At 41.0% G+C, this 27785-nt stretch overlaps 1 protein-coding gene across 1 annotated transcript; it reads left to right on the top strand.

The window, feature by feature from the left end:
- Positions 1–25: 25 nt before the first annotated feature.
- Positions 26–27785, top strand: LOC131242214 (sulfhydryl oxidase 2-like). Its single transcript, XM_058240728.1, has 11 exons — positions 26–776; positions 7304–7328; positions 7415–7507; positions 13092–13273; positions 14647–14719; positions 14892–14960; positions 15433–15506; positions 15593–15749; positions 25763–25803; positions 26705–26851; positions 26934–27785. The coding sequence occupies exons 1-11, from the start codon at positions 547–549 to the stop codon at positions 27394–27396; spliced, it is 1554 nt and encodes a 517-aa protein (XP_058096711.1). The 5' UTR covers positions 26–546; the 3' UTR covers positions 27397–27785.

The raw sequence follows: 27785 nt of genomic DNA, 5'->3' as shown, positions 1-27785 counted from the left end.
GCAATCGAACCTGTTCATAAGTCACACGTACATGGATAAAGAGAAAACACAACTGTCAGCTCGATCCAAAACTTTTGTCGCCTCCAAGAACCTTTCAAGGGTAGGCGTTCATTTCCTGGAGTCTATGCTACGTGGGCCATGATAAGAAGTACTTACTGAATAGATCATCGTGTATGAAGAAGAACACTTAATGGGTCATATTCAAATCTAAGATTTAAAGGTCAGGATCGTCAACGAATCATCTGTATAAAATTACACCTTCTATATGTTAGAAAAAGAAAAAACATGCACGGTTCAGATCATTCTAAAGATGCAATCAGGGGTGTGGTCGAAACCTGCAACTGTACCATAGTGACGTACGGTGGCACTGTACGTATGAAAATTCAAAAGACAAAACAGAGATCATTCCATTTCAGCTCCAAAATACAAAAACGTCTCTGAGAATAAAAAGAAAATCTCATTTCCTGCCCAAAGAGCGGTTTTCAGAATCCAACTTCCCGAGTTCCAAAATCCCATCAGATTACAGATCTCTCTCCTTCCTTTTCCATGTCTCTGACTCTTCTCCTTCTTGTTCTGCTTCTCATGGCCTTCGGAGCTTCTTCTTCCTCTTTTGCCAGCGGTATCGAGATCTCGAAGATCCCTACGCGTTCGATCCTCCGATTGGTTGCGGTCCCCGATCTTGTCGACGCCGCCGTCGAATTGAACAGCTCGAATTTTGATCAGGTTCTCCAGGAGTCCCCAGCTTCGTACGCCGTTGTCGAATTCTTCGCTCACTGGTGAGTCGTTGGCTGGATTTAAACGATTTGTTTGACTGTATAAGGGAGTTCGTATTCCATTCGATCTGTTTTTGTTAGCTGTTATATGTCTCTGCCATCATTCGTTTCTAACTGTCTGATCAATCCCTGTTAATGTGAACTACGCAACTGTATTCTATCTGTTTTTGTTATCTGATGGTATGTCGTGACTATGAAATTACGTAGAATGTCCTCTCGGGCACTCCGCCCAGCCAAATGAATTCACATGCGGGCCCTGCTGGTGGACCTAGACCATTCATGTGGCTGGTACTGTTTTAGATTGTATGCATACTGCCAAAATCTCTGCCATCTTATGCTCATAACTGCCTAACTGATCCCTGTTAACGTGATCCATTGGATGCAATTGTTGATTTGCTAACCAACAGTCCCAATGGTGAGGATCATTTGATATAGGGGACACGAGGCCATCACATCAAGAGGTGGATGTGGCTCCGTAATGCAATTCCCGAAAAAGGGTGCTAATAGATCAAAGAAAAAGAACCCAACAATCCTCTAGCCGAATGCTAGAGACCGCAAAAAACCCCTTATCCAAATCTTTTACCAAATAAAGCCAAAGAAAGAACTATGAAAACCTTTTTTTTTTTTCGTTAATTCATAATGATAATAATAGTGCATTACAACTCCATAACATAGCCTTCTATTGGCTTAAAACAAAAAAGAAAAACCCTCATAATATAAAATGGCCAAATTGCCATTAAATCCCATCACTACCATATAAGCCTTATGTAAATGGGCTCTATCTTACCCAGACGGCTCCAGAATTGCATGATCTTGGGCTCATTTGAAAGCTTACTCAATAGGCCAAACGGGACTAATTTTGTGTACATCGTTTGTTGCTCCCAAAGTGTCCTGCTAAGAAGGTGACGAAAATACAAAAGAGAATTTATTAACTAAATCATGACTCAATCTCACCATAAAGACTAATTCAATAAATAAAACATGTGCAATTTATGACCATATGATTGATCCCATAAGCCCCATAATTTAGGTTGACTGTCGATCCCATCCAATTGATCATTAGACCGTTGATTTAGTCCAGATCATCAATCAAGACAATTTGAATGGGTGGATTATTCAATATTGATTAATCGGCTTCTGTGGCCATTTAGTTGCATCAATTCCATTGGCTTCGAAAAAAACTCATCCTCGAGTTTAAATCAGTGGTCATAATTTCTTGCGAAGATCTTCGTTTGTAGCACGTCTTCTTCTGCTTCGTTGGTAGTTAGTGGTGGGGACCCTACAAGCTTGACAGATAGCTTGTGTATAATATGGTGTTGAAATACGTGCCATTTTTTCTTTCGCTTTTTTGTAGTCCTCCATATTCTACATTTTTTTCTTTTGCTTTCGATCCGTGGGCCTTGATTGGCATTGAGACGGCACCATGGTGATCATGAAATTATCCATTTTTAAAATTATCAAATCATTCATGCTTTTTAATCCTTCAATCTCATCTACCATGTCATTCGGTGGTTGATCATCCGTTCTAATTGGTGCTTCCTTTGATCGAGTTGTTGATCTATCAATAGGTGTATCCTTGGATCCATCGAGTAAGCCAACAATGGATTCCTCTTGAGTTGCTACACTTGCTTCAAACATATTGTTCTTAGGAACTCCATAGATAATGGATTGAAGTGCTCGAAGCAAGCTCTTATCGCCTCCTTCAATTCCTTGAATTTCTTTTACAATATCTTCCTTGAACGTTCTAATCTCCTTCTTGAGTTCCCACATATTTTCATCCGATGTCTCTTAAACACTCTTAGGCCCCGTTTGTTAAATCTGAAGTCTAAAGACCGAATCTGAAATCTGAAGCTTGAATCTGAAATATGAAGTAAAAAAAAAAACTTGTTTGATAATTATGGCTAAAGTCTAAAAATTAAGTACTGAATCTGAAACAAACTGTTTGTTAACAAACATCTTAAATGTCTGAAATATGTTAATTTGACACATTTGCCCCTATTTCTCGTTTGGAAATGTTTTACGTTATAAAGAAATTGTTTTTTATTAAATGAAAGTAAAATCATTATATTTAATTCAAATAAACTAAAATACTTAATAAAAAAACTAAAACATCATCATAAGCCCTTAATTCCTCTTAGTGGGAAGATTGTCAATATGTTTTGTATAGAATTGAACACCAGTAGCAACAAAACCTTCAAATAAGGCCCACCTTATACTTATATGCTATCCAAAATGTTTATAAGGTCATTCCCAATTGGATGAAGTGAAAACATATTGATCCAAAACTTCCTGTGGCTTATTTAATTTATTTTCCATCCAATATGTTCGTAAGGTTACAAATACCTGTATGAAGAGGAAAAAAATAATTCATATTGATTCAAAACTTTTGTGACCCTAAAAAGGGTTTCAATGGTAGACATTCAATCCCCCGCTCCTTTTTGCAGCTTATTTTTCTTCTCAAGCTTTAATACGAGCTCGCCAAATGGATGGATGGTTTGGATATAACACATACCTCATGATTGGACCCACAGAACTTGCTGACGTCAATACAGCAGCTATATAGCTGGTGTGAGGTACACCAACCAATCCGCATCCTACTTGGTTGCGGATTAGCTACTGAAGTGACGTCATCAAGTTCCATGGGCCCACTATGATGTATGTGGGCCAACTATGATGTATGTGCTTCATCTACACCGTCCATCTATTTGGAGATTTAATTTTAGAGCATGAGTTAAAGAATGAGGCAGATCCAAATATGTAGTTGACCCCACCACAAAAAACAGTGGCGAGATTGATGCCTACCAGTAAAACCTTCCTAAGTCTCACTGTTATTTTTATTTGAAATCCAACTTGTTCACAAGTTAACACAGACATGAAAGAAGGGAAAAAAACAAATATCAGCTTGATCAAAAACTTTTGTGGCCTATTTAAGTTTTTAATGGTGGGCGTCACTCTCCCCACTGTTTTTTGTGGTGAGGTACACTAGAGCTTTGGATTTGACTCATTCTTTGGATCTTTACCTAAAATTATATTTCCAAATGGATGGAGAGCGTGGATATAAAATATACATCATGATGGGGCCCACATAACTTGGTGACGTAACTTCAGTAGCGAGTCTCGCTACTCAACTGTCAGTATCCAATCCGCGTCCGCAGAACAGATTGGCTACTCCCCTGCTACTAGTCAATGGCTGATGGTCGGTGCTATGTGGGCCCCACCATGATATATGTGTTTCATCCATGCCGTCCATCTATGTTTCTAGATCATTTTATGGTATGAGACCAAAAATGAGGTATATCCCAATCTCAAGGGGACCACATTACAGGAAAACAGTGTTGAATGAATGTCGACCATTAAAAACTTTTTGGGGGCCATAAAAGTTTTGGATCAAGCTGATCTTTGTTTTTTCCATTCATCTAGGTCTATATGACCTAATCAACATATTGGATGTCAAATAAACAGTACATTGGGCCTTAGGAGAATTTTAATGGTGGATATCCAGTCACTATTGTTTTCCTGTGGTATGGTCCACTTGAGATTTATATTCCTCTCATTTTTAGTATCAAGCCTTAAAATGATCTTTAAAAATGGATGAATCGAATGGATGAAACACATACATTATGGTGGGGCATAAAGAAGTTTCACAGGTTAAAAGTTGATTTTGTGTTGCGTAAACAATTTAAAGAGAAAAAATTGCCGTACTAACTTGAAAAGGAGTAATTTTGGAAGCAAAAATTTTTGTTTAATGAAAAATTCACTGAGCGCATTCCGCATTCACCATTAAGCCAGACTCCTATCACGGAAAGAATTCAGTGAAAAACCACTTAGCGCTTTCCTTCTTTTGCGTTATCGATGCATTAACAAACACTACTTAACACGGAACATTTTCCCGATTCCGCGTTAGGTACAAAAATTCAGCGTTAACAAACAGGTCCTTACTCGTCCCTGACATTTCTATGCAATAGGAGGCTTTTGAGTAACTAGCATGAGGCTGCCATCATTCATAACATTGAGAGGGTGTTGAAAGGTATTGCCATAAGGCATATATGAAGATGGATATGGCTTTATGTGATGCGAAGGACAATCTTAATCATTGAAGTAACTCGAATAAGAATAATGTAATGGATATGGAAGGGCATGAGAGTCCGAATAGGGATAATTGTACGAGACATATGAACATCTTTTATCCATGATGTCTCTAAGAAAGAACATGGGTGAACTTTAGGCTGGAGTTATAAAGTTGAGGGTTTTAAGGGTTTGGGACGGGCTTTGGGGTAGGGGGAAAATAGAGACAAGGGAACTGATGTGTTGGAATTGAATTAGGATTTGGTAGGGTTGGAAATGGGTATGGTCAGGGTTTGATTTGTTTGATGTTTTCCTTTCTTCTTCTTTTTTTTTTTTCTTGGTACGGTTAGGGTTCGAAGGGTTTGGGAAAACGGGAAAAAGGAATGGAAAAGGGAAAAAGAAAAGAAAAAGAAACGGAAAATGAGGATTGGGGAAGAGGGGAAAGATGAAATGAAAGATTGAGATGAGGAAATTACCTTCTTTCAATTTTTCAAGAGTTGGTTTTGTAGCTTCTCTTTTTCTATTTTGCTGTCTTTCTCTCTTCCTTGTTTTCCTCTTTTTCGACTTTGTGCCTAATAAATTTCTCCTTCCAAAAATAAAATAAAATTCCAAGAGTAGAACTTGCTTTGATACCAATTATTGCAAACCCTAAAAGGGGATGCAAATATATCAAAGAAAAGAAGAAAGAGATTGGGGAAGAGGGGAAAGATGAAAGGGAAGAATTGAGATGATGAAATCTTTCAATTCCAATAGCAGAACTTGCTTTGATACCAATTAATGCAAACCCCAAAAGGGGATGCAAATAGATCAAAGAAAAGGAGAAAGAGATTGTGGGAAAGAACCCAATAATTTACCCGAAAGCTAGAGACTGCGAAAAATCCCTTCTCCAAATCTTTTACCAAATAAAGCCAAAGAAAGAAACTTGAAAATTATTGTTATTATTTGATAATTATAATAATAAACATTACACCTCCATAACACAACCTTATATAGGTGTTTTTTTTTTTAATTTTTTAATTTTTTAATTTTTTATTTTAAAGAGAGGTCTTAATAATATAAAATGTCCAAACTACCATTAAATCCCACCACTACCATATGGGCCTTATGTAAATGGGCCATATTTCACCAAGACGACCCCAGAATTGCATGATGTCGGGCTCATTTGAAAGCTTACTCAATAGGATATCAAACGGGACCAATTTCGTGTCATTTGGATATCGTTTGGTGCCCCAAAAGTAGTGCGCCAAGAAAGTGATGAAAATACAAAAGAGTACTCATTAACTACATCATGACTTAATCTCACCCTAAAAACTAATTTAATGAATAAAACTTATGAAATTCATGACCATATTATTGATCTCATAGGCCCCAAAATTTAAGTTGACCGTTGATCCCATCCAATTGATCATTAGACCGTTGATTTGGTCCAAATCATCAATCAAGACAAATGGGTGGATTCTTCAAAACTTGATCAGTCAGCGTGTGACCATATGGTTGCATCACCCCATGTGTAAAGTCATGGGGTTGAATTGAACAAAAGATGTTGTTGTGTTGATCAAGCATGATCTAATGCCTGTAATGAAATTTGGGCTGAATTGCTTTTTCTTTTCTTGTAACTTTTTATGCGAATTATGAATTTTTGAAGCTTTGCATCAACCGATTCAAAGTTTACAATCGAGAAATTAAACCTCTGAATCTTATTTTACAAAATTTAGGGTGTGTTTGGTTGCACCAAATTTCATGAAATATGAGGAACTTTTGCACCAAATTAGACTAATCAATCATGAAATTTGTTGCAACCAAACACACCCTTATAGACTGATTTTTTGGAAAGAGATGTGGAAATGGTAAAGAAAGGAAACAAGGAAACTTGAGAAGATATGACTGGTGGAATTGGGAACCGTCTAGTGCCAAATCCTTGTTAGCAATAGGGTCTTTCTGATAGTTGGTAGTGGAAGAATGCAATCAGACCTTACCTCTTAAGTGTCGGAGATCTCAAATGCCAATACCCCCATATTATGTGATTGAAGAGGAGTTATATGATTCTTGACCCAAGGGTATGCTGTATGCATAATATCCTCGACTTTTTCTTTTGGACAAGTGACACCCACCTCTGCAAGATTGTTCGTTTGATGTGCCCAACTGTGGATGAACCATGACAAAACATCACCAAGACTGAAAGTCCTAGCCATCCAATATTGGGCCCTTTTTCAGTTTAATGTGTACTGTTAGAAAATTCAATGGAGGGAAGTTTATTGTATTGCACTTTTGGAAAATTTAATTGTGGGAACTTTATCTAAGGGCACTTTGGGAAAATGCAACCCAAGTATTTTCTTTGTATATAGTTTAGATGAGTGCACCATGTTGATTACAACTCCTTGCATAACCCACTTTCTTCATGCTGGTTGTTTATATGTTGCTAGAAGTGTTAATTCTATCCCACTTTTCTTTTGTTGGGTTTGCAGGTGTCCTGCTTGCCGAAATTATAAGGTATTATCTGCTACATTATTACAACTACGAGATCCTAACACATGCAGTTGTCTAATGCCATTCTTGCTTGGGCCACTATTATGCAGCCTCACTATGAAAAAGTTGCAAGGCTTTTCAATGGACCTGAAGCAGTGCATCCTGGTATTATACTCATGACACGGGTAGACTGTGCATTGAAGGTATGCTGGATTTCAGTATTTCTGGTTGATCTATACTAATTGAAGTTGGCATGGATGCATTTAAAATACCCTTCACTTTGAAGAAAAAGCCTGCTCTTTCCCTTTTCAAGTGGGATGTTGTTCTTTCCCCCTTTTCTTTTAAGCCATCACTAAGCTTGATATACAGTAGTTTGACATTATCATTTTGCACATGGAAGTCATAGTTCTGGAGACTTACTAAATATGTTAAATAATGACCATTAAACTAAAGAGGCGGTAGAAGTAGGGGTGTCAATGGGTTAGTTTCAGGTCAGGTCAGGTCCTAGAATTCCCAGATCCAAGCTGATTGGGTTTGAGTCTTGCCAGGTCTGGATCCTTCAGGCCTGGTTCCCATTTTTTGAGGATGTGGATCTGATCGGGTTTGCGTACCCGTTGGGTCTTTAAACTTGGTTTGGTGATGCAGGACGGATGATCTAACCTAGAATGATGTAAAGAAATTAAATAACAGATTAATTAGAGCAATGAAAACACAAAATAAAGCCGATCTATCACAAATTTAAAAATTCAGCTATGTAACATACTAACATGTTCGAGTTCAAGCTATCCGACAGTCCCGCAATGTAGATCCTATAAAATATCAGTGAATCAAGATCTATGGAAAGTAGAACTTCCATCTAAGCACATGTATTAATCATCATTCAAGGGAAGTACTTGATTTTGTTTGGGTTGGTAGGTTTGGATTGATTTCGAGGTTTAAGAAATTGGAAAATTGGTTTAGAATTTCAGTTTTGGGGAAAATAACGTTTGGGAATCTGGAGATTTTGGATTTGAGAATTAGGGTTTGAGGTTTTAGGGATTTAGGGTTAGGATTTTAGGAAACTAGGTTTGGGATTTGGGATTTTAGGGATTAGGGTTTGAATAGGGTAAACAGAGGGTGAAAGGAAGTGGGAGGCTGACCGTATGGATGGCCTGACAAGTTTGTCCGTATGGTTGTACGGACAGGTGGTTACGGCTAGGTATGGTTGTACGGGCGTACAGTTGGGGGGAGTGGTTGGATGGGAGTTTAAGACAGGTTAGGTTGCAGATGTATGAATTGGAAAAAGGAAGAATAAGGATGGAGACGAAGATGGTTTGTTGTTGGAGAAAGAAAAAAAGAGAACTAGAAAGAAAGAGAAAGAGAAGCGAAAAAATACCTTTTGATTGAAAAGAAAGAAAGAGAAGGATAACTTGGATTCACTCCATGGCATCACTCCAATCACAGGAAAATTTGCTTCATCCCAAAGCAAAGAGAAAGAATAGCTTTTTTTTTTCTTCATATATTCAATAATGGGCTAGTGTGTGGACATCCAAGCCTTATATAGTCTCAGGAAAGACTTTTTACAAAAAAGATGCTCTCAGATAAAAAGTTTCACATAAAGATGTGCGATAAAATAAAATGTTCCCAACTCCTTAAACTCGGCAAAAATATAAGCTAAACTAAAAAATAACAAACATATAAACAACTAAATAAACTAAATTATTTCGTGGTTCCCGATCAAGATGTCCAATGACAATTATCCAACGGTCGGAATGGTCCAACTAAGTAGCCCACATGCATCTTTCCAGTGTGGAGCCTTCAAAGATGCATAATCATGCATGTGGGGTCTTCAACGGGCTAGGCACTCAAATTAGGCCAATGGGGCCCCATGTATGCATCACCTAGCCATAAAGAAACATGAGCTCTCCTCCTCCTCTAGTATACTTTGACTAGTGCTCGGATGTTCTTATCATTTTGGGTCGGTTCACATCAAATAAGGGCATGTACTTGGTTGGGCTCACCTGAATGGAAGGATTAGATCACACACATGTGTGTCACTTGGACACATGCGGGATGTAAACGAGCTCTCTTACATGCATTTGGCTTCCCAAACCTCATCCCATTGCCATATTAATTAATATATAAATATAATACTAGTATTAAATTAACTGGGCTTGACCCAGAGCTGATTTTAATCAGGTCCAAGATAGTGGACCCAACTAAACCTTTTTTTAATCAGGTCCCATATGGTGGACCTGAAACGTAGCTGATTTTAAATAGGTTTGAGATTTCTTTTTTCTTTAAGTTAACGAATTTTTATTAAAAGACAAAAGAAAAGAAGAACACCAACAACAAGGAGGGACACCGAGAAAGCGACCCAACACTACCCAAGAAAATTCAAATTACAATCCTTTAAAATGGAGAGACAAGAAGCCCATTTAATAACCGACAATCTAGCCCTTTGGAATAGGCCTTCCACCGATTTACTATCATTGTTAAAGCTCCTTGCATTTATTAATTCTCAAACAACCCACCAAATTGCGAGAAGCATCATTCTCCAAAGCACCGTTTTTAGCTTTCCCTAAGCAGGGTGTCCTATACCCGTTATGCGATTTGGGGCTGTATCGGCCGTTCCCCTTTTTTGTACCCGTATCGGCCGATACGGGCCTGTAACGGGCGTTACTGACCCGTAACGGCTGTTATGGGCAAAAAAAAAAAAAAAGGAAAAAAAATACATACCTTTTCTTTCTTTCTTCTTCTTCTCAAACTACTGTGGCTGCGGCTGCAGCTTCTTCTTCTCTCTCTCTCTCTCTCTCTCTCTCTCTCTCTCCTTTCCCTCTTTTCTTTTCGGTTTCCCTCTCTCTTCTTTTTCATTTCCGGCATCGAAAACGGAATGGACCGCGTGGCTGTGAGCTGCGGCCCTGCTGCGGCTTCGGCCGCAGCTTCTTTCTTCTTCTTCTTCTTCTTCTTCTTCTCTTCTTTCCCTCTTTTCTTTTCGATTTCCCTCTCTCTTCTTTTTCATTTCCAGCGTCAAAATCGGACTGGACTGCGTTCACACTTTTTTTTTTGTGTTCTGCGGTGCACGCTGAACAGTGCACTTGCACTGTTTTGTTACACGGTCCGCTATAATGTTTATTTTCCATCTAACCTGTTAATTAGGTTACACTGACGTGGATGAAGGGAAAACACACATGTCAGCTTGATCTAAAACTTTTGTAGCCCCCAATAAATTTTTAATGGCGGATGTTTAATTATCGTTGTTTCTTATGTTGCGGTCCACCTGAGCTTTGGATCTGCCTCATTTTTGGGCTCATGCCCTAAAATTATTTGGCAAAATGGATGGACGGTGTGGATATAACACATTCATCACAGTGGGGCCCAAAAAACTTTGACATTCGTGTGCTACACTTCACAATCCGAGTCCCGCCTAATTCGGGCCCTTAAAAAATTGTACACAAGACATGTATTAACTTAAAATTTACCAATTAAATTATGAACTCTAGATGCTAACTCACAATGCCAAAATCAAATTGTTTGAATAGTTATAATTGTTAATTTGTGGACGCTTATTTTTTAAAATAGGGCCTTTTGATTTTTTTCATGATTCACTATCCAATAAATGTCCATCAATTTATAAGTGGGATAATGCCAATAAATTGCATGAATTTGAGGCTGATTTGGGGCATGGATTGGTCCTCCAAGTCAGCCCCAAATTGGCAACGCCATCTACCTGAATTTAATTTCATTTTTTTAAAAAACTATTGGGAGAAACGATATCAAATTGTTAAGTATATAAATTATATATTTAGAAAATTAAATATATGAATTTTGTAATCAAATTCAGGTTATCTGGTTCATAAATTCATCAGACAGTCCGATACAACTTCTCACCAAAGAGTGGACCATTACACCACCATAAACATGTTCCAATTTATAAATGAATGCATATTTGGAATGCTTAGACTATTTGAGATTTAATCCATATTTTTTTGGCAAAAAAAAAAATTTGCGCCATTATGCCCCCGTATCGCCGTTACGCCCCCGTATCCGTATCGGTTTCGGAGGGCACCGTTACGCCAACCGATACCGATACGGGACACCTTGTCCCTAAGCCCACCTCGTTCTAAGAGGATAAAAGATTGCCCACTGAATCAGGGGCAACCCACATCAAATGGAAGTGACCCAACATATCGGCCCAAATTGGGATTAGGAAAGAGCATTGTGCAAACAGGCAGTCCACTGTCTCCTCATCATGCATGCACAAAATGCAAATATTTGGGAGCACCATAAATATCTTTTGAAGATAATGGTTATAACTTTTTTCGTTCTCACCAACCAACTGAAAGCTGCTATCTTTAGAGGAACGTTATAGTGCCAAACGAATCTCGTGCTCTCTGTCTCCTTTTGGTGCTCGCTCCGCTCACAAGGGAGTAAAAAGATTTAACCAAGAAAGAGCGTGATTTATCAACCTTGCACACCATCTTATCTGGCTTGGAAGAAAATGGAGCGTAGAGGTGAATGCGCTCAAGAAGGGTAGCATATTTAATCACTTCCTTGTCACGAAGATAGCACTTACAAAGAGGCTCCCAAACTACCGATCCTCCAATACAGGAGAAGCAGTCCGCCTCCATGACAACAGGATCGGGGGCCAACTAGAAGATGCTAGGGAAATCATCTTTTAGATTGGATGATCCTACCCAAGCGTTTTCTCAAAACCTTATTTTTTCACTGTTGCCTACTGAGAATCCCACACCTTCCAAGAAAGTTGATTTCATGGAGTGAACTCCATTCCAAAGAGTTGAAGCCCTATAGATAGTTGAATCTCTAGTCCACCAATCCCCATTCGATGAGCCATATTTACTTTTGATTATCCTTCTCCAAAGGTCCCCCTCTTCCTCAAACCTCTAGAGCCATTTTTCAAGCAATGCTATGTTCATGGACTTAAGGTCTTTGATACTTGCTCCTCCCTCTTCGTAAGTTTTGCAAACTTTATCCCAACTTACTAGATGAAATATCTTTTTTATCTTCCCCTCCTTGGCACAGGAAGTCTCGCCTCAGCTTTTTAAGCCTTGAAAGCACCGGGGTCAGACACTTGAAAAGCGACATGAAATAAAGGGGAAGATTTGATAAGGCGGCCTTAATGAGTGTAATGTGACTGCTGAGTGAGAGATACTGCGCTTTCCATCTTGCAAGTCTCTTTTCGAATCTTTCCACCACCTTGTTAAAATTGGGCAGGTCCATATGGTACTTGGGGGTCCGGGTACCCATTTACAGCCCTAGGTAGAAGACAATATGTCTCTTATTTCTATTTGGGAAGAGAGCATGTAAGCCTACAGAAATATCGGGGTCCTTGCTTTTAAAGTTTAAAATTCATATTTAATCTAAGACTTCACTTACATGTTTCTCATATTCACCACAAAGAGGGTTTCCATGTGTATTTCTTAGAATGCATTATCCCAGGTATTCTGCATTGACCTTTAGCATTTGGAAGGCTAACTAATCATTTTTTTTTTCACCTCTTCTATCAATGCCTGGAAACAGATAGTAGTTGCGAGTCCAATTGCGTTCCTCAGGAATATAAATTGTATTCATTCATGGCATGGTTGCTTGTTCACGACTACTTTCCATGCTTTTCCTATGCTATTGGATCATGATATGATAACAATTGGCAGTACATGTTTATTCCTTCTACATTGAATTATTAAATTCCACTTCTCATTCTTTGCCTTTATAGCACAATTGATCTCATTTATTGATAATATGGTTTGGTGATTAGTCCCTCTCCTCTTTGCATGTATGGCAGCACAGATAAATACAAAGCTTTGTAGTAGATTCTCTGTTAGCTATTATCCCATGCTGCTTTGGGGTCCTCCTTCGAAATTTGCATCTGGCGCATGGGAACCCAAACAAGAGAAGAGTGAGATACAGTACATTGATGATGGACGGACCTCAGATCTCTTGCTTAATTGGATTAATAAACGAATAGGCAGGCATGTTCTTTTCAATCACCATTTTTCTGTACTTATCATGATGGATAATTTTGGATTGGGTATGATAATTTTGTGAAACAAGTGATTTTCTTAGATTGCTAGTGGTCATATTAATCAGTACCTTATTACTCGAATCACTGAGAAGAACTATCCATTTATCTAATACCTACATGGTCATGATGTGCATAACTTTCCTCTGCCAGCTCCACAACTGAAAAGAAATTTGCAAAATCGAGTTTTGAAATGTTAACTATCCACAATGCTATTCTTCATTCTGTTTTTAGTTTACCTATATGGACCTGCTAATTTCATTAAAAAAAGAAAGAAAAAAGAATGTCTTGAAGCAGCATATTTTTCCTTTATAATGGGAGAAGTTGTTAGTAGTCTATCTCAGGGTATTGCAATCTGCAAGATAAATTCATCTGCTCTTTGGAAAATTCGAAATTTGCCCTCTTGCATATATAATCCCATCTCATCGCCCCTTTGCAAACTACTAGTCCTACCCATTGAATGTTCTCGGGATGGATATGGAAGGGCAAGGGTCTGCTGTCGACAATAGCTGGAGAATTTGTTCAGTCGGCTCAAATGGTGAAAGCAGATGAAACAATTCGGAAAGCAGATAGGCCTAGTTGTCAAAGATTTGTGACAATGGCCAAAAATAAGTCCTTATGGCTGTATTTTCTATTTCTCATGATCTACGTGTGGATTTTTTTTTTTTTTTTTGGGGGGGGAGGGGATGGGATGGGATTTGATGTATTCTAAAAAGGTCCAATTTTGTACCATAGTTGTTTAAAGTCTTTTATGTGGAGGGGAATGGTCACTTTATGCTATTTTATTTTGGGGTACTGTTTTTTGAAGAAAATGGGGCTTGGACCTCTTCCTTTGGATAGGAACCCGGATTTTAATCTTGGTGACTTGCATCGCTCTCTTTGTTTTATGTTATAGGTCGTGGTGATTAGACAAACTGCTTTTCTTTTCCTTTCGGGTTCCATCTTTGTTGTTATTTGCTGCAGTTTTATTTAGTTATTTATTTTTATTTTTATATATTTGTGGATCTTTTTTTTGACTGGTGTGTGTGTTTCTTATCATCTGCCTACTATCTTACCTATATCAGTAAGAGTCTGCTGATGCCATGCGTTTAGTCTTTTTTTGCTTGTGAGAGTATCATTTATCTTTTTTAACTGGCTTCCATATAATCTGGATGGTGTCCACACTCGAGCATATATTTCTTTTGCAAATGAACTATGGGATCCTGGTGGTGCAATTCATATCTGTACTTGAAGTCCCAGTCCTCATATATAGCATTAGATGTGATGTTAAATTGCCTAGATCATGGATCTAGACTAGTTTTTGACACTACTATTATCTTACAGTGTATTCAGCTTGGAGGACGAGAAATATGAGAATGAACATCTGCTTCGGCTAAATGTTTCAGATCCTGGACAGGTCTCTTAAGATAATTTTGCACCTTACTTATTTTTGCTTGAAAATTGAACCCAAATTGCTGGGACAAAAGCTGAGATGATGATACTGATTTTGCATCACTTCTATCACTATTTAGCATTTTACTTAATGAAGAATACGATGCTGACTTTTGTATTGCATGATTGATGAAAAGGTTGCTCGAGCAGTATATGATGTCGAGGAAGCAACAGCAGATGCCTTTGACATCATCTTGGAACACAAGGTAGAGGCCATTTAAGCTGATCAGAATTCTGTATTCTGGGGGAATTCCACATACACCTCTCAACACACATCTCCATTTATGTAGGCGAGGCACTGACATGCACCAAACATGCAAGATCTAAGCCACTCGACACTTGGCCCCACCGTGTAGATGCCCTAGCTAAAAAATTAGGCTGAATCCACTCATCTGGTGGGTACACATCTACGTTCAACGTGGGACATTGGCCATCTTTTCTAATCATCCATTTTATTTTATTTTTTCTCGTACATGTGTTGTCCATTCGACAAGTGTATTGGCTCAGCTTGTGCCAGGGCATCTAAAGAGGAGCCCATGAAATAAGCCACTTGGATCTTGCGAGGGGCACAAGTTGGCATGTGTACCTGCATGTAAGGGTGCATGTGGAATTCCAAAACCTCATATTCTATACCATTAGAAGTTTACTTCTATCCTCTTCTTTTTGCTTGTTCTGCAGATGATCAAGTTGGAGACTCGAGCTCCACTTATAAGGTTCCTTCAACTCTTGGTGGTTCATCACCCTTCTAAGAGGTTAAAGATCTTACTTTCAATTGTGCATCTTTGGTCTGCACAATAAGCTGCTTCCCTGTCTACTCATACTACATTTTGGGTATCAGGTGCCGAAGAGGAAGTGCGGAAGTACTTACAAATTTTGATGATTTGTGGCCATTGGATCCTGGGTCAGGCAGTGCACAAGAAGCTGTTAATTCTCATGAAAGAGAAGCACTCAAGAATTTCAGAATTTGCGGAAAACAAGTTCCTCGTGGATATTGGGTGCGCACCGAGCTATATCTTACTTTCTTCTGAGCTCTCTTACTAGATAGACTATCTTATGCTGCTTCAGAATATAGTACCATACTACGATATGCTCGAGTGATAGGCTGGTCATTTAACATTTCATGCGCTTAAGGGGTCTAACATTTTAGTTCAGTTGTTCTTTCTTTCACGCCTGATCATTATTCTTTCACAGTTGTGTAATGTAGTTGTTTTCACCAACCCTCCTTGACCAACAAATTGAAACATGCATGAGAGAGAATTTATTGAAAACATTTCCCAAGTGCATACTTGGCAAGGTATTCAATAATGGTAACAGTGGCCATAACGGTGACTGAACTACTGTTATGATTACGGGCATTAAAAAAAAAAAACTGTATTGGGGCTGTCACGGACCATTTTTTCTGTAATGGCCATTACGTAACTGTTTTTGAATACCTTGATACTTGGGTTGTCAGTAGGCCAGGCCTCGGCCATTTGAAAGGATACGCCCAGCCTGAAAGGCCTGACCCATTGACATCCTATGCATTCTGGTGGCTATGCAGGTTTTGGAAAATCTTATTTGCAGTTCAAACTTTGAGGTGGTAGTTTGCATACATGGGACTCTTGTCTACAGAGAAAACTTCAGTTTCCTATGTTTGGCCAAGAGAAAACTTCTCTCTTGCAGTTTCCTAAATGTGATGTTTATTTCTTTAATACTGAAAGCGGAAGATGCGGCAGAAATCCAAGACTTCAGACCCATAAGTTTGGCAGGGGACTTATACAAGATGTTAGCAAAGGTGTTGTCGGCAAGACTGAGAGAGGCTCTGACTTCTGTTAATAGCCGATTTCAGGGTGCCTTTGTTAAAGATAGGCAGATGTTAGATGGGGTTCTGGTGGATAATGAACTCATAAACTTTCGATAAGGCATTATATGCAAAATTGATAGGGAAAAAGCACATAATGACGTGGATTAGGAGTTTTTTTTTTTCCCTCTATTCTTTAGCTACCATGGGTTTTTGGGTTAAGTGGAGAGGGTGGATAAAGGAATGCATGTCTTTGGTTGCTTTTTTGGATCTTGTCAATGAATCGTTGGCAGGTTATTCCTCAAGCTCCAGAGGAATTCGACAAGGGGGTCCTGTTTCCTCTTTTCTCTTTTCAGTAGTGATGGAAGGTCTCAGTCTTCTGTTGGAGAAAGTGTCGGATTGCAGCCTTATTAATGGTTTTCGTATAGGCAACCTGGAGGTGACTTCCACTCACCGTCAATTCACAGACAACACAATTCTTTTCTGCAAGGCAGCTATGTCTCAGGTGATTAATATCAAAGGTATCCTACATTGCTTCAAAGCTATTATTGGGTTGTGGGGGAATTTGAATAGTGCAATGGCAGGGGCAGCAACCAGTTTGGACAGAGTGCAGGGCTTGGCCAGATGAATGGGATGTAACTTGTAAGGTAGTGTTGCTTCCATGTGTGTATTTGGGGGAAACCCAAGATCCAGCTCATTTTGGCATCCAATTATCGTGAACTAGGTGGAAAGGGAAATCTCTCTCTCATGAGCAGAATAACTCTTATCAAGGTGGCTTTGGCTAACCTCCCAGTATATTTCTCATCAATTTTCAAAATTCTGGCTGCAGTGGCGGCAAAAATTAATCAAATCCAAAGGGACTTCTTATGGGAAGGAAACCAGAATGGCCACAAATTTCATTTGGTGAATTGGAAGGAGGTGCAAAACCCAGTGAAGTTTAGGGGTCTTGGAATAGGCAACATCAAAGAAGGAAAAAAACTCTAAATGGTGATGGAGGTTTTGGGAGGAGCCAGAGGCGTCATGGGGAAGAGTTATCAAGGATAAGTATGGTGTATCACAGGGGTGGTGGTTTCCTGGGATGGGCGATAGAACTAATAATGGGTTGGAGACATGGAAAGAAATAAGCAAAATCGGGCAGCGGTTGGAGATGTGGACAGGTGCATGGCAATGAGAATGGGTGCCAAGCTGGGCAATGGCACTCGTTTTTTGGTGCGTAAAGGAGATAAAATCAGGTTTTTGGGAAGATGCATGGTTAGAAGATTCTCGGCTTTCGATGTTGTACCAGACCCTTTTCTCTCTTGCAATCTGCAAGGAAGTTCCGGGCAGCATGGTGGTATGGAATATTAAGCTGAGAAGAAATCTGTCTGATGAGGAGGCTTCATTGTTTGAGTCGCTGTCAAGAAGGCTATCTCTATCAACATGTCTGCAGTGAATAAGAAGACCTAGTAATGGTCTCCCAATGGGTAGTTCTCAACTAAATCAATGTTTACCAGATTAGAGGGAAGCCCTTATTCTCTCCATGTTTCTCCCCCTTGCGTGTTGGCTTCGAAATCCTTGGCACATCCGAGAGTTGAAGATTTTGTATGGGGTGATGTCTAACAAAATCCTCACAGTTGATAATCTGCAAATGAGAAGTCTTGCAATGTCTAATTGTTGTTATGTGTAAGGCATGTTTGGAAATGGTGGATCACTTACTTATTCGTTGTGATGCAGTTAAATCAGTTAGGGATTTTTTTCTTAGAGAGTTTCGCCATCAAGTGGGTGTTTAATGGTTGGATGGGAGAAGTCATTTGTGGCTGGATTCAGGGCCCTTTGCAAAGGTTAAAAAAAATCCTTCGAGGGCTGGTGTTGTTTGGGATTCTCTGTGGAATTTAGAGGAGCGGAACAACAGGATTTCGATAACAAAGAATCTTCAATGCAGTCCTTTCCAGGAGCATATCATCCATGATCATCAGTCTGGCCTCGTCGTTCCCGCATTTCAAAGGCTGATTGATTGATGATCTCTTGGGTGACTGGAGGGGCAATTTCAGCAACCCTAGCTGATCCCCCATGGTTTTTCTTTTTGTGTTTTTGTTTTTCATTTTTTGAGGTTCTTCTATGTATTGTTCTATTTTGTTTTTGTGCATCCTTGCGGTTGGACGACAGTTAGGAGGTGACAAGGGCGTCACCTCCTTATTTTCCTTTCAGCTTGTAAGTTTTGGTGCTTCTAATAAAATCAAGTCATCATTCAAGATTGATGTTAAGGATTTATTTATGTTCTATAAAGAGGGTGGTGGTGTAGGAAGTAGTAATTCCAAAATTTTCCAAGTGTGAGTTCTTTTCTTACTTCGTAAGAAAAAGTTTGATATTAATAAAGTTGGTTTTCCCCCTCTACTCAAATATTTTTATGAGTGTAATTCTTGTCTAATTCTTTGTGATTTGGTATCGATAACTAATTGATTCGATAATCGGGTTGCACCAACTTGTGATAGACTGTGCTAATCATTGAACTAGTGAATAAACATGACTACAATTTTTTGAGATTTTCTTAAGCATTGTAAGAAGAAGTTTGTTATTAATAAAGTTATGTTTCCCTCTCTACTTAAATGTTTTGTGTGTAATTCTTGTCTACTTCTTTGCGATGGTGTTGATATCTTATTGATTTGATAACATGGTTGCACAGACTTGTGATAAAACTATGCTAATCATTAAACTAGTGAATAAACATGATTGCAATTTTCTGAGTTTGCAAGAGAAAGCCCACTCTGTTGCAGTGTATGACATGCAGAAAGATCCTAAATATGACACATGTTTGCTTATGACACATCAAAAAATTAGAATCTCTGTACCAAAATCTGCACCAAGTAGCCTTTCTGTTCAATTATTTAAAAATAATAATAAAAAGAAGTAGAAGCAATTGTGATGTAGGACAATTAACCACTTGCTCTAAAAGCTTAAACTATTAGAGTATGACGAATTAATCCCTTTATCTCATAGCCCAGGCCCACATCTCATGGGTTTTAAGACCTCGCCCGAACCCCCTTCTTGGGCCCCAAATCACATGGGTCGCCCACCCCGAGTGTGTCCTCGCATCCCACGGGCTACCCCACTCGAGCCCGGTGTGAAATGCGCATTGATCACCCCTGGTGAGGACTCTCGAACACAAGACCTCCTCCGTGGGCCGCACCCACCCCGAGTGTGCCCCTGCATCCCGCAAGCGACCCCACTCGAGCTCGGTGTGAAAATGCCCCTGCATTAATCACCCCCGGTGAGGATTCTCGAACCCGAGACCTCCCGCTCTGATACCAATTTGATGCAGGACAATTAACCACTTGCTCTAAAAGCTCGAACTATTAGAGTATGGCGAATTAATCCCTTTATCTCATAGCCCAGGCCCACATCTCATGGGTTTTAAGACCTCGCCCGAACCCCCTTCGTGGGCCCCAAATCACATGGGCCGCCCACCCCGAGTGTGTCCCCGCATCCCACGGGCTAGCCCACTTGAGCCTGGTGTGAAATGCGCATTGATCACCCCTAGTGAGGGTCTCGAACACAAGACCTCCTCCGTGGGCCGCACCCACCCCACTTGCTCTAAAAGCTCGAACTGTTAGAGTATGGCGAATTAATCCCTTTATCTCATAGCCCAGGCCCACATCTCATGGGTTTTAAGACCTCGCCCGAACCCCCTTCGTGGGCCCCAAATCACATGGGCCGCCCACCCCGAGTGTGTCCCCGCATCCCACGGGCTACCCCACTCGAGCCCGGTGTGAAATGCGCATTGATCACCCCTGGTGAGGAGTCTCGAACACAAGACCTCTTCCATGGGCCGCACCCACCCCACTTGCTCTAAAAGCTCGAACTGTTAGAGTATAGCGAATTAATCCCTTTGTCTCATAGCCCAGGCCCACATCTCATGGGTTTTAAGACCTCACTTGAACCCCCTTCGTGGGCCCCAAATCACATGGGCCGCCCGCCCCGAGTGTGTCCCCACATCCCACGGGCTACCGGACTTGAGCTCGGTGTGAAATGCGCGTTGATCACCCCTAGTGAGGAGTCTTGAACACAAGACCTCCGTGGGCCGCACCCACCCCGAGTGTGCCCCTGCATCCCACAAGCGACCCCATTCGAGCCCAGTGTGAAAATGCCCCTGCATTAATTACCCCCGGTGAGGAGTCTCGAACTTGAGACCTCCCGCTCTGTTACCAATTTGATGCAGGACAATTAACTACTTGCTCTAAAAGCTCGAACTGTTAAAGTATGGCGAATTAATCCCTTTATGTCATAGCCCAGGCCCACATCTCATGGGTTTTAAGACCTCGCCCGAACCTCATTCGTGGGCCCCAAATCACATGAGCTGCCCACCCTGAGTGTGTCCCCGCATCCCACGGGCTACCCCACTCGAGCTCGGTGTGAAATGCGCCTTGATCACCCCTGCTGAGGAGTCTCGAATATGAGACTTCCCCCGTGGGGCCCCAAATCACATCGGTCACTCACTTCGAGTGTGTCTCTGCATCCCACGGGCTACCCCACTTGATCCCGGTGTGAAAATGCCCCTGCATTAACTCTTCTGTAGTCATCTTGCTCTAAAAGCTCGAACTGTTAGAGTATGGCGAATTAATCCCTTTATCTCATAGCCCAGGCCCACATCTTATGGGTTTTAAGACCTCGCCCGAACCCCCTTCGTGGGCCCCAAATCACATGGGCCGCCCACCCCGAGTGTGTCCCCGCATCCCACGGGCTACCCCACTCGAGCCCGGTGTGAAATGCGCCTTGATCACCCCTGGTGAGGAGTCTTGAACACAAGACCTCCTCCGTGGGCCGCACCCACCCCGAGTGTGCCCCTGCATCTCACAAGCGACCCCACTCGAGCCCAGTGTGAAAATGCCCCTGCATTAAGTTAGCTGGAGAAAAGAGCAAAAGTTGAGATTTCCAAAGTTTCTGGTAAAATTACACAAATTCCATATCCCACATGAAAGTCCAAACATTCAATTAAGGGGAATCTATGCGGGTCCAGGCCTACACATGATAGGGCTGAATCAATAAAATTATGAACCAAACGATACTCAAAGATAAGAAATAATCATCCACACATGCATAGTAATCAGTTCCTAATCCAAGGGATTCAGAAATTCCAATTCAGGGGAACCCTAGGGTAAGAAAAGGGGCATAAAATTGAAGATTCGAGTAATTTAGGGTTAGATTTAGGGATTTTGGGTGAAAGCGAAGTGAAAGAGAGGAGAGAGATGATCTAGATAAGTACCGCACGCGTGGACAACAACAATGGCCCAGACGCACGTGCGTGTGATCCCGGCCGCACGTGTGTGGGGCCCACTATTCAGAAAAAGGCCACCTTGGCCCTGGTCGGCCAGGGATGGACTCCAAAACCCTCCCAATCTCAGCTCGATCCGATGTACGGTTTGTGCGTGGTACTCCGCCAAAGTTTCAGCCCTTCCGTATGGCCAGATTCTGAAATTCTGATGTGAGAAGGAGAATTGCTGCAATAGATGATTGATTCGAAGTGTAGATGATGGGGTGAGATGAGAAAAAAGGATGGAAGAAGATGGGTAGTAGAGATGGTAATGGATGGGGGCGAATCGGGATAGATGTGGCTTTGCACCACGGTAGTTAACCCTTCGATGAAGGGAGGGTTTCGCACCCAATTAGGCTTCACAACTCAGAGAGTAGGAAAATGCAGAATTTTTATTAATCTTCAATGAATGAAAAAAACTACAAGGGGTGCCTATTTATAAGAAAATCCTATACCCCTAAACTCACGCTATGTGCGCAACCTATTAATTGGCGATGAAGTAAATTAAAATAAAAACCAAATAAAGAAATTCAAGGCGTTCATGATGTTCTAAATAATAACAATAAGCAAAACCTAAAATATGAAATCAATCCGACTATTGGGCTACGATCATAAGATCCCATGATGGGCTTTTCTTGACTATCGGGCCCACTCTTTTGTACCAAACTTCGTCTTCTAGTTAGGAGGCCCTCCCTGGACGTTGTCATTGAGCCAGATCGCCGGTGGGGCCCTCCTACTCCTTGCGTACATACATAGGTAGGACAGCGTGCGTGCGCGTGTACGCAAGATGTCCCCATCAATTCTCCTCAGCTGCGAAGATTTCGCCACTGACGAAACAAAACTCCTGAACCACTCCGGGATGTCAGGATCAAGTCTTAAGCTCCTCCGCAGTAAGCCACGTGCTGTCTGAAGTTAGGCGTGACTTCCATTTAACCAGGTATTTCTGAAACCTGCCGTCCGATGTTGAAACTATCTGATGGTCCAGGATATCTTTTATTTCCTCTCTGGGTGTGTGAAGGTTAGGTATGGGAGGTAGAGGCTAGGAAAATAGGTCGGGACGGGTAGGTATAGGATATAGAGGCTGGGAAAATGGGTTGGGAGGGGTAGGTATGGGTATGGGAGGTAGAGGTTGGGAAAATGGGTCGGGATGGGTAGGTATGGGAGGTAGAGGCTGAAAAAATGGGTTGGGACGGGTAGGAATGGGATGTAGAGGCTGAAAAGATGGGACTGGAGGGGGCCATGGATCAAGGGAAAAGTCTGGAAATCAGGATGGTTAGGCAAAAGGTTGGACAATGCATCAACGGCCCCTTGAAATGCAACTAGATCCTCCACATTGAATATGGAACTAATTCCCATGGAGGGTGGAAGATTTGCCACATACGCATTGAGACTGTTTCGTTTTATAATTTTGAATGGTCCAGCGCTATACACTTATAATTTTCGAACAGCTCCCTGAGGGTACCGCTCTGGCCTGATGCGGATCATGACAGAGTTCCTTTCATTGAATTCATTGAAACATTTATGTTGGTCTGCAGAAAGTGAGTAATGTTCATTACTAGTCATGATCTTCTGCGTAATTTCTTAATGCCGTGAATGAATGTGATGCGCGAAAGACTCTGCAGGCTCTGACGGCCTATGGGACAGTGACATAGGGACAAGATCAATAGGTTTCCTTTGTTTATAACCAGTAACGACTTCATAAGGACTGAGACCTGTGGACCTATCGACAGAACTATTAAACATAAACTCGGCTATAGGTATTACGGTGTCACATGTTTTTGTGTGCTCTATATCCCTCCTAGAGGGAGACTCATCTGGTAGATCATCAGGAACGACATCATGAAACTCATCCACTACCGGAATGGCCTCAGTGGATAACTCTAAACTAGCCTCTGGTGCACTCTCTCTAGCCACGAGGCCGCACATGTCGTACCCTTCAAAATAATGGTCTTGATATCCCTCATGGGGTGGGGGTATGGGTGCACGCCTATGACTGATTCCTTGGCCGCCTCCATTCATTGGTCTATCCTCCTGGCCACCTGCCTGAGATTGACCATTTTCCCTAATGGTGGGGTTTGTCTTGAGGGAGGCCTCTATTTGGTCAAGGCGTTGATCTATGCTTCGTTCCAAGCACTTACCCCAAGACTCGATCTGCTGGGACAACTAGTTTAGTGACTCTAGCAGTTGTTCCATGTTTAGTGTAGGGTGCTAGCCAAAACCATGACCCGTACGTGTGGGCGTACAACTTGCTAACTCCACCTAAGGACTTTCTACGACGACTATATGAGACTAAATGATCCTATGAGACTCTATATGAGGGGACTATGCAATTTTACTCCAGCAATATAGTTAATAAAATAAGGGCCTATGGACTCCTAAAAGCTACATGTGATGGACTAGATGCATGACGGACTCAAACGAACAAACCCTAAACAAATAATGTATTCCCCTATAAGAACCCTAAGCTTTGATACCAAATTTAATGCAGGACAATTAACCACTTGCTCTAAAAGCTCGAACTGTTAGAGTATGGCGAATTAATCCCTTTATCTCATAGCCCAGGCCCACATCTCATGGGTTTTAAGATCTCGCCCGAACCCCCTTCGTGGGCCCCAAATCACATGGGCCGCCCACCTCGAGTGTGTCCCCGCATCCCACGGGCTACCCCACTTGAGCCCGGTGTGAAATGCGCATTGATCACCTCTGGTGAGAAGTCTCGAACACAAGACCTCCTCCGTGGGCCGCACCCACCTCGAGTGTGCCCCTGCATCTCACAAGCGACCCCTCTCGAGCCCAGTGTGAAAATGCCCCTGCATTAAATTGAGAGCAAAAAAAGTGCAATGATGGTAAACTAACTGAATTAGTTTTGTAGTTGGGGCGCAATAATTGGAGAAAACCAAGGAGGCTTACTGCAAAGCAGAGGAAGCTGAGCCTTTCTTGTTGTGGATTGTTCTCATATAAACCTAAGGACCTGTTTGGATTGTGGGGAGAAAAGAGAAAGAAAGAAAATAAAAGAAAAGAAAAAAGGAAATTTTTTTTAATGATCATTCAATGATGATTTCTCAAGATTTCCCATGTATATGGATTCCATGTAGGAGGTCTTAGTTTGGATAACAAGTTGAAATCCAAATAAAGCTCTCACAAAAGTCACCTCATATTTAGTGCATGAGAATTTGACTATATGTTTGGGTAATGATTGCATTTTGAAATCCAATGTTTCAAACATGGTAAAGTGTTCCATAATGGGAAAAGTCATCCATTTTTCTTTTCTTTTCTTTTCATTTCTCACAATCCAAACAGATCCTAAGCAAGTCAAGAGTCTCATGCTATTACCACGACATACTCCCTCCCTCCCTGCAATAATAGTACCACACATAAGATATGTAGACTAGAATAGTTAGAAATCTCTTTCTTTTCCTTCTTCAACCTTTACTTGAGAATTTGAAATCCTGTTATTTCTTTCTTTCCTTGCAAAACCTCCTTACAACATCCGGGAAAGTGATCTAAGCACATTGTTCATTTGAGTATATACCCTTTGCAGGTTGCTTTGGTTACTACCTTTAGAATTTGTTAGTATTTTTTATTTTTTTTTTGAGATCTCTTTTACTTTGTTGTAAATACATCGATGTACCATAATTGATAAGGATGAACTAGTTTGAGCTTTTCTTACTTAAGGATGAACCAGATTGAGCTTTTCTTTCTCCAATTGTTTTGGATACCGAATATGCTACTGGTTGGTTAAATGCACAAAAAGATTTTTGTGTTTGGATTAATTTGTGTTCATAGGTAGTTTTCTAAAGTAGAAAGAGAAGCCTTGGTTTTCCATTACTGCCTGACCCATGGTGTACTTTTACATATTGCATGCGCTGCTGCAAGCTTTTATACTTTTTAACGAGATAAATATCTGATTGTTTTCAATTGTATAATGTATTACGCTGCAGATATTTTGTCGCGGTAGCAAAAATGACACCAGGGGCTTTAGGTATGGGTACTCTCTCTATTCATATATATTATGTATGTTCGAGCTATTCAATTTTCTTTTTCCTGTTGAGAAAGGCTCACGAATTGGCGCATCTCCTTGTAAAAATGAATTTTGAGAGAGTCACTTTTTTCCAATTGCCCGGTGCCTAACTTTTGTGGGACCCCTAATTGAACACATTTTCATTGAGTCACCCATTCCCTCTCTCCTCTGAGGTCATAGTATGTTTTCTCTGTGCCTGTTCAATGTCTTCTAGCAGAAAAGACCACACCTTTTTTTTTTTTACACACGCGCACACACACCCCCACACTCACGCTGCAGTTGGATTTCACCACCTATGGATACTCGAACCCTTGACCGGGTGTTGAAACTCCTGAAAGTCTACCACCCGAGCAACAGTAAGGATCCAGAAAAGACCACACCTTGCATAAGAGGAATGCTACTAGTAAGCTCCCATCTGTAAATGCCAAAGATAAGCGCCCCGCATGCCCTGACTTCACACATGTATGTGAAATCCAGGCCTTCATCGGGTGTGCACTACAAAGAAGATGCCCTATTGCAAAAAGGAGGCTAGTCCATTCTTTCAGGTGGGGCACCATGCATGTGAAATGACAGACAGAAAAAAAAGGATAACTAAAGAACTGCACTGAAGTTGTGTGTGTGGTCCACCTGACGAGTGACCTGCCCATAATTTTGGGCTACCCATTCACCATGGAACCATTGACAAACAACCATAATTTCACATGTGTCACGTCGGTGTATGTGGGGTGCTCTTATACATGGCATTTGCAGATGGGTACTTGCAAATAGCATTCCTCGTGCATAAAATATCCACCAATAACTGGCATAACACTGACTGCTGAAGGTGTTTATCTTGTCTTGAGGTAGTTTTTGTTTCCTGCAGCTGTGGCTTATGGGTTCTACTACATTCACTCTCGGTCAGAGTTGAGGCAGGGGAGAGCCATTTGGCATTTACAGCTACATGCGATTTCATCCACAACTTCTTTATCTGTGAGGAATGCCGCCAACATTTTTATGAGATGTGTTCGAGGTAAAGCACTGAAACTTCTAATCGTAACCTTCATTTCCAAACATCCCTTCTGATGTTTTCTCATCGGAAATTTCACCTGCAGAGTTTCCACCCCGTTGAATACAACACGGGACTATGCCCTGTGGCTATGGAGCACACACAACACAGTCAACGAGAGGCTAATGAAAGAAGAGAAATCATTAGGAACTGGTGACCCAAAATACCCAAAAATGATATGGCCGCCAAAACAGCTTTGCCCGTCTTGTTATCTCTCCACGAGCAGGAAAAACAATGGAACAGTTCATTGGAACAAGGAAGAAGTCTTCAATTTCTTGGTTAGCTATTATGGGAAGACGCTCACGTTGGCATCTAAAGACAACGGTCTAAGTGAAACTGCTGAATCAGCCACAGATGACACAACCACCTCAACGAATGCAGTTGTGGCAGCGGCATTGGCCATTGGTCTTGCGAGCTGTGTGTTTGGGGTTCTTGCTTTTGTCTGGAGGGCACGGCAGAAGAGTCGGAAGTACATACTACAACTGCACTCCCTCAAGAGATATGATTAGGAGGGTAATTGCCATTTGTGGGCTCATTAAAAGACAGTTAATTCATGAGAATTTTCTGAATGGCATTGATTAGTGAGAATTGGCGGTTGTAATTGTGTTTGTTGGGAGCTTTGATCGGTAGTCTTTTGTTATTTTGTTCTAACACTGCAGGCGGAGGAAGAACAGAACTGAGATTTATCCGGGACAAGACCCGGCATTACCATTAATTAAGGTGCGGAGCTAGGGTTCTCAGTTTTTCCTCTTTTTTTTTTTTTTTATAAATATTTTAAAGTACTTGCTGTTAGTTGTATGCATATCTGTCAGTTGGGTTCTTTCATTAGTCATTTTGTGTGAGGTGTATAAAATCATTTCATAATCTCAATCAAAGATATCTTTCACATTTCTATATA

The sequence above is a fragment of the Magnolia sinica genome, chromosome 4 (genome assembly GCF_029962835.1).
Source record: "Magnolia sinica isolate HGM2019 chromosome 4, MsV1, whole genome shotgun sequence".
In the NCBI taxonomy this organism is placed as follows: Eukaryota; Viridiplantae; Streptophyta; class Magnoliopsida; order Magnoliales; family Magnoliaceae; genus Magnolia; species Magnolia sinica.
This window is presented reverse-complemented; position numbering and strand designations above follow the sequence as displayed.

Coding starts and splice junctions, on each gene's coding strand:
- LOC131242214 (XM_058240728.1), top strand. CDS start 547: ATGTCTCTGACTCTTCTCCTTCTTGTTCTGCTTCTCATGGCCTTCGGA. Junction 14,961..15,432: donor ACATCATCTTGGAACACAAG/GTAGAGGCCATT, acceptor CTTGTTCTGCAG/ATGATCAAGTTGGAGACTCG. Junction 26,852..26,933: donor TTTTATGAGATGTGTTCGAG/GTAAAGCACTGA, acceptor TTTCACCTGCAG/AGTTTCCACCCCGTTGAATA.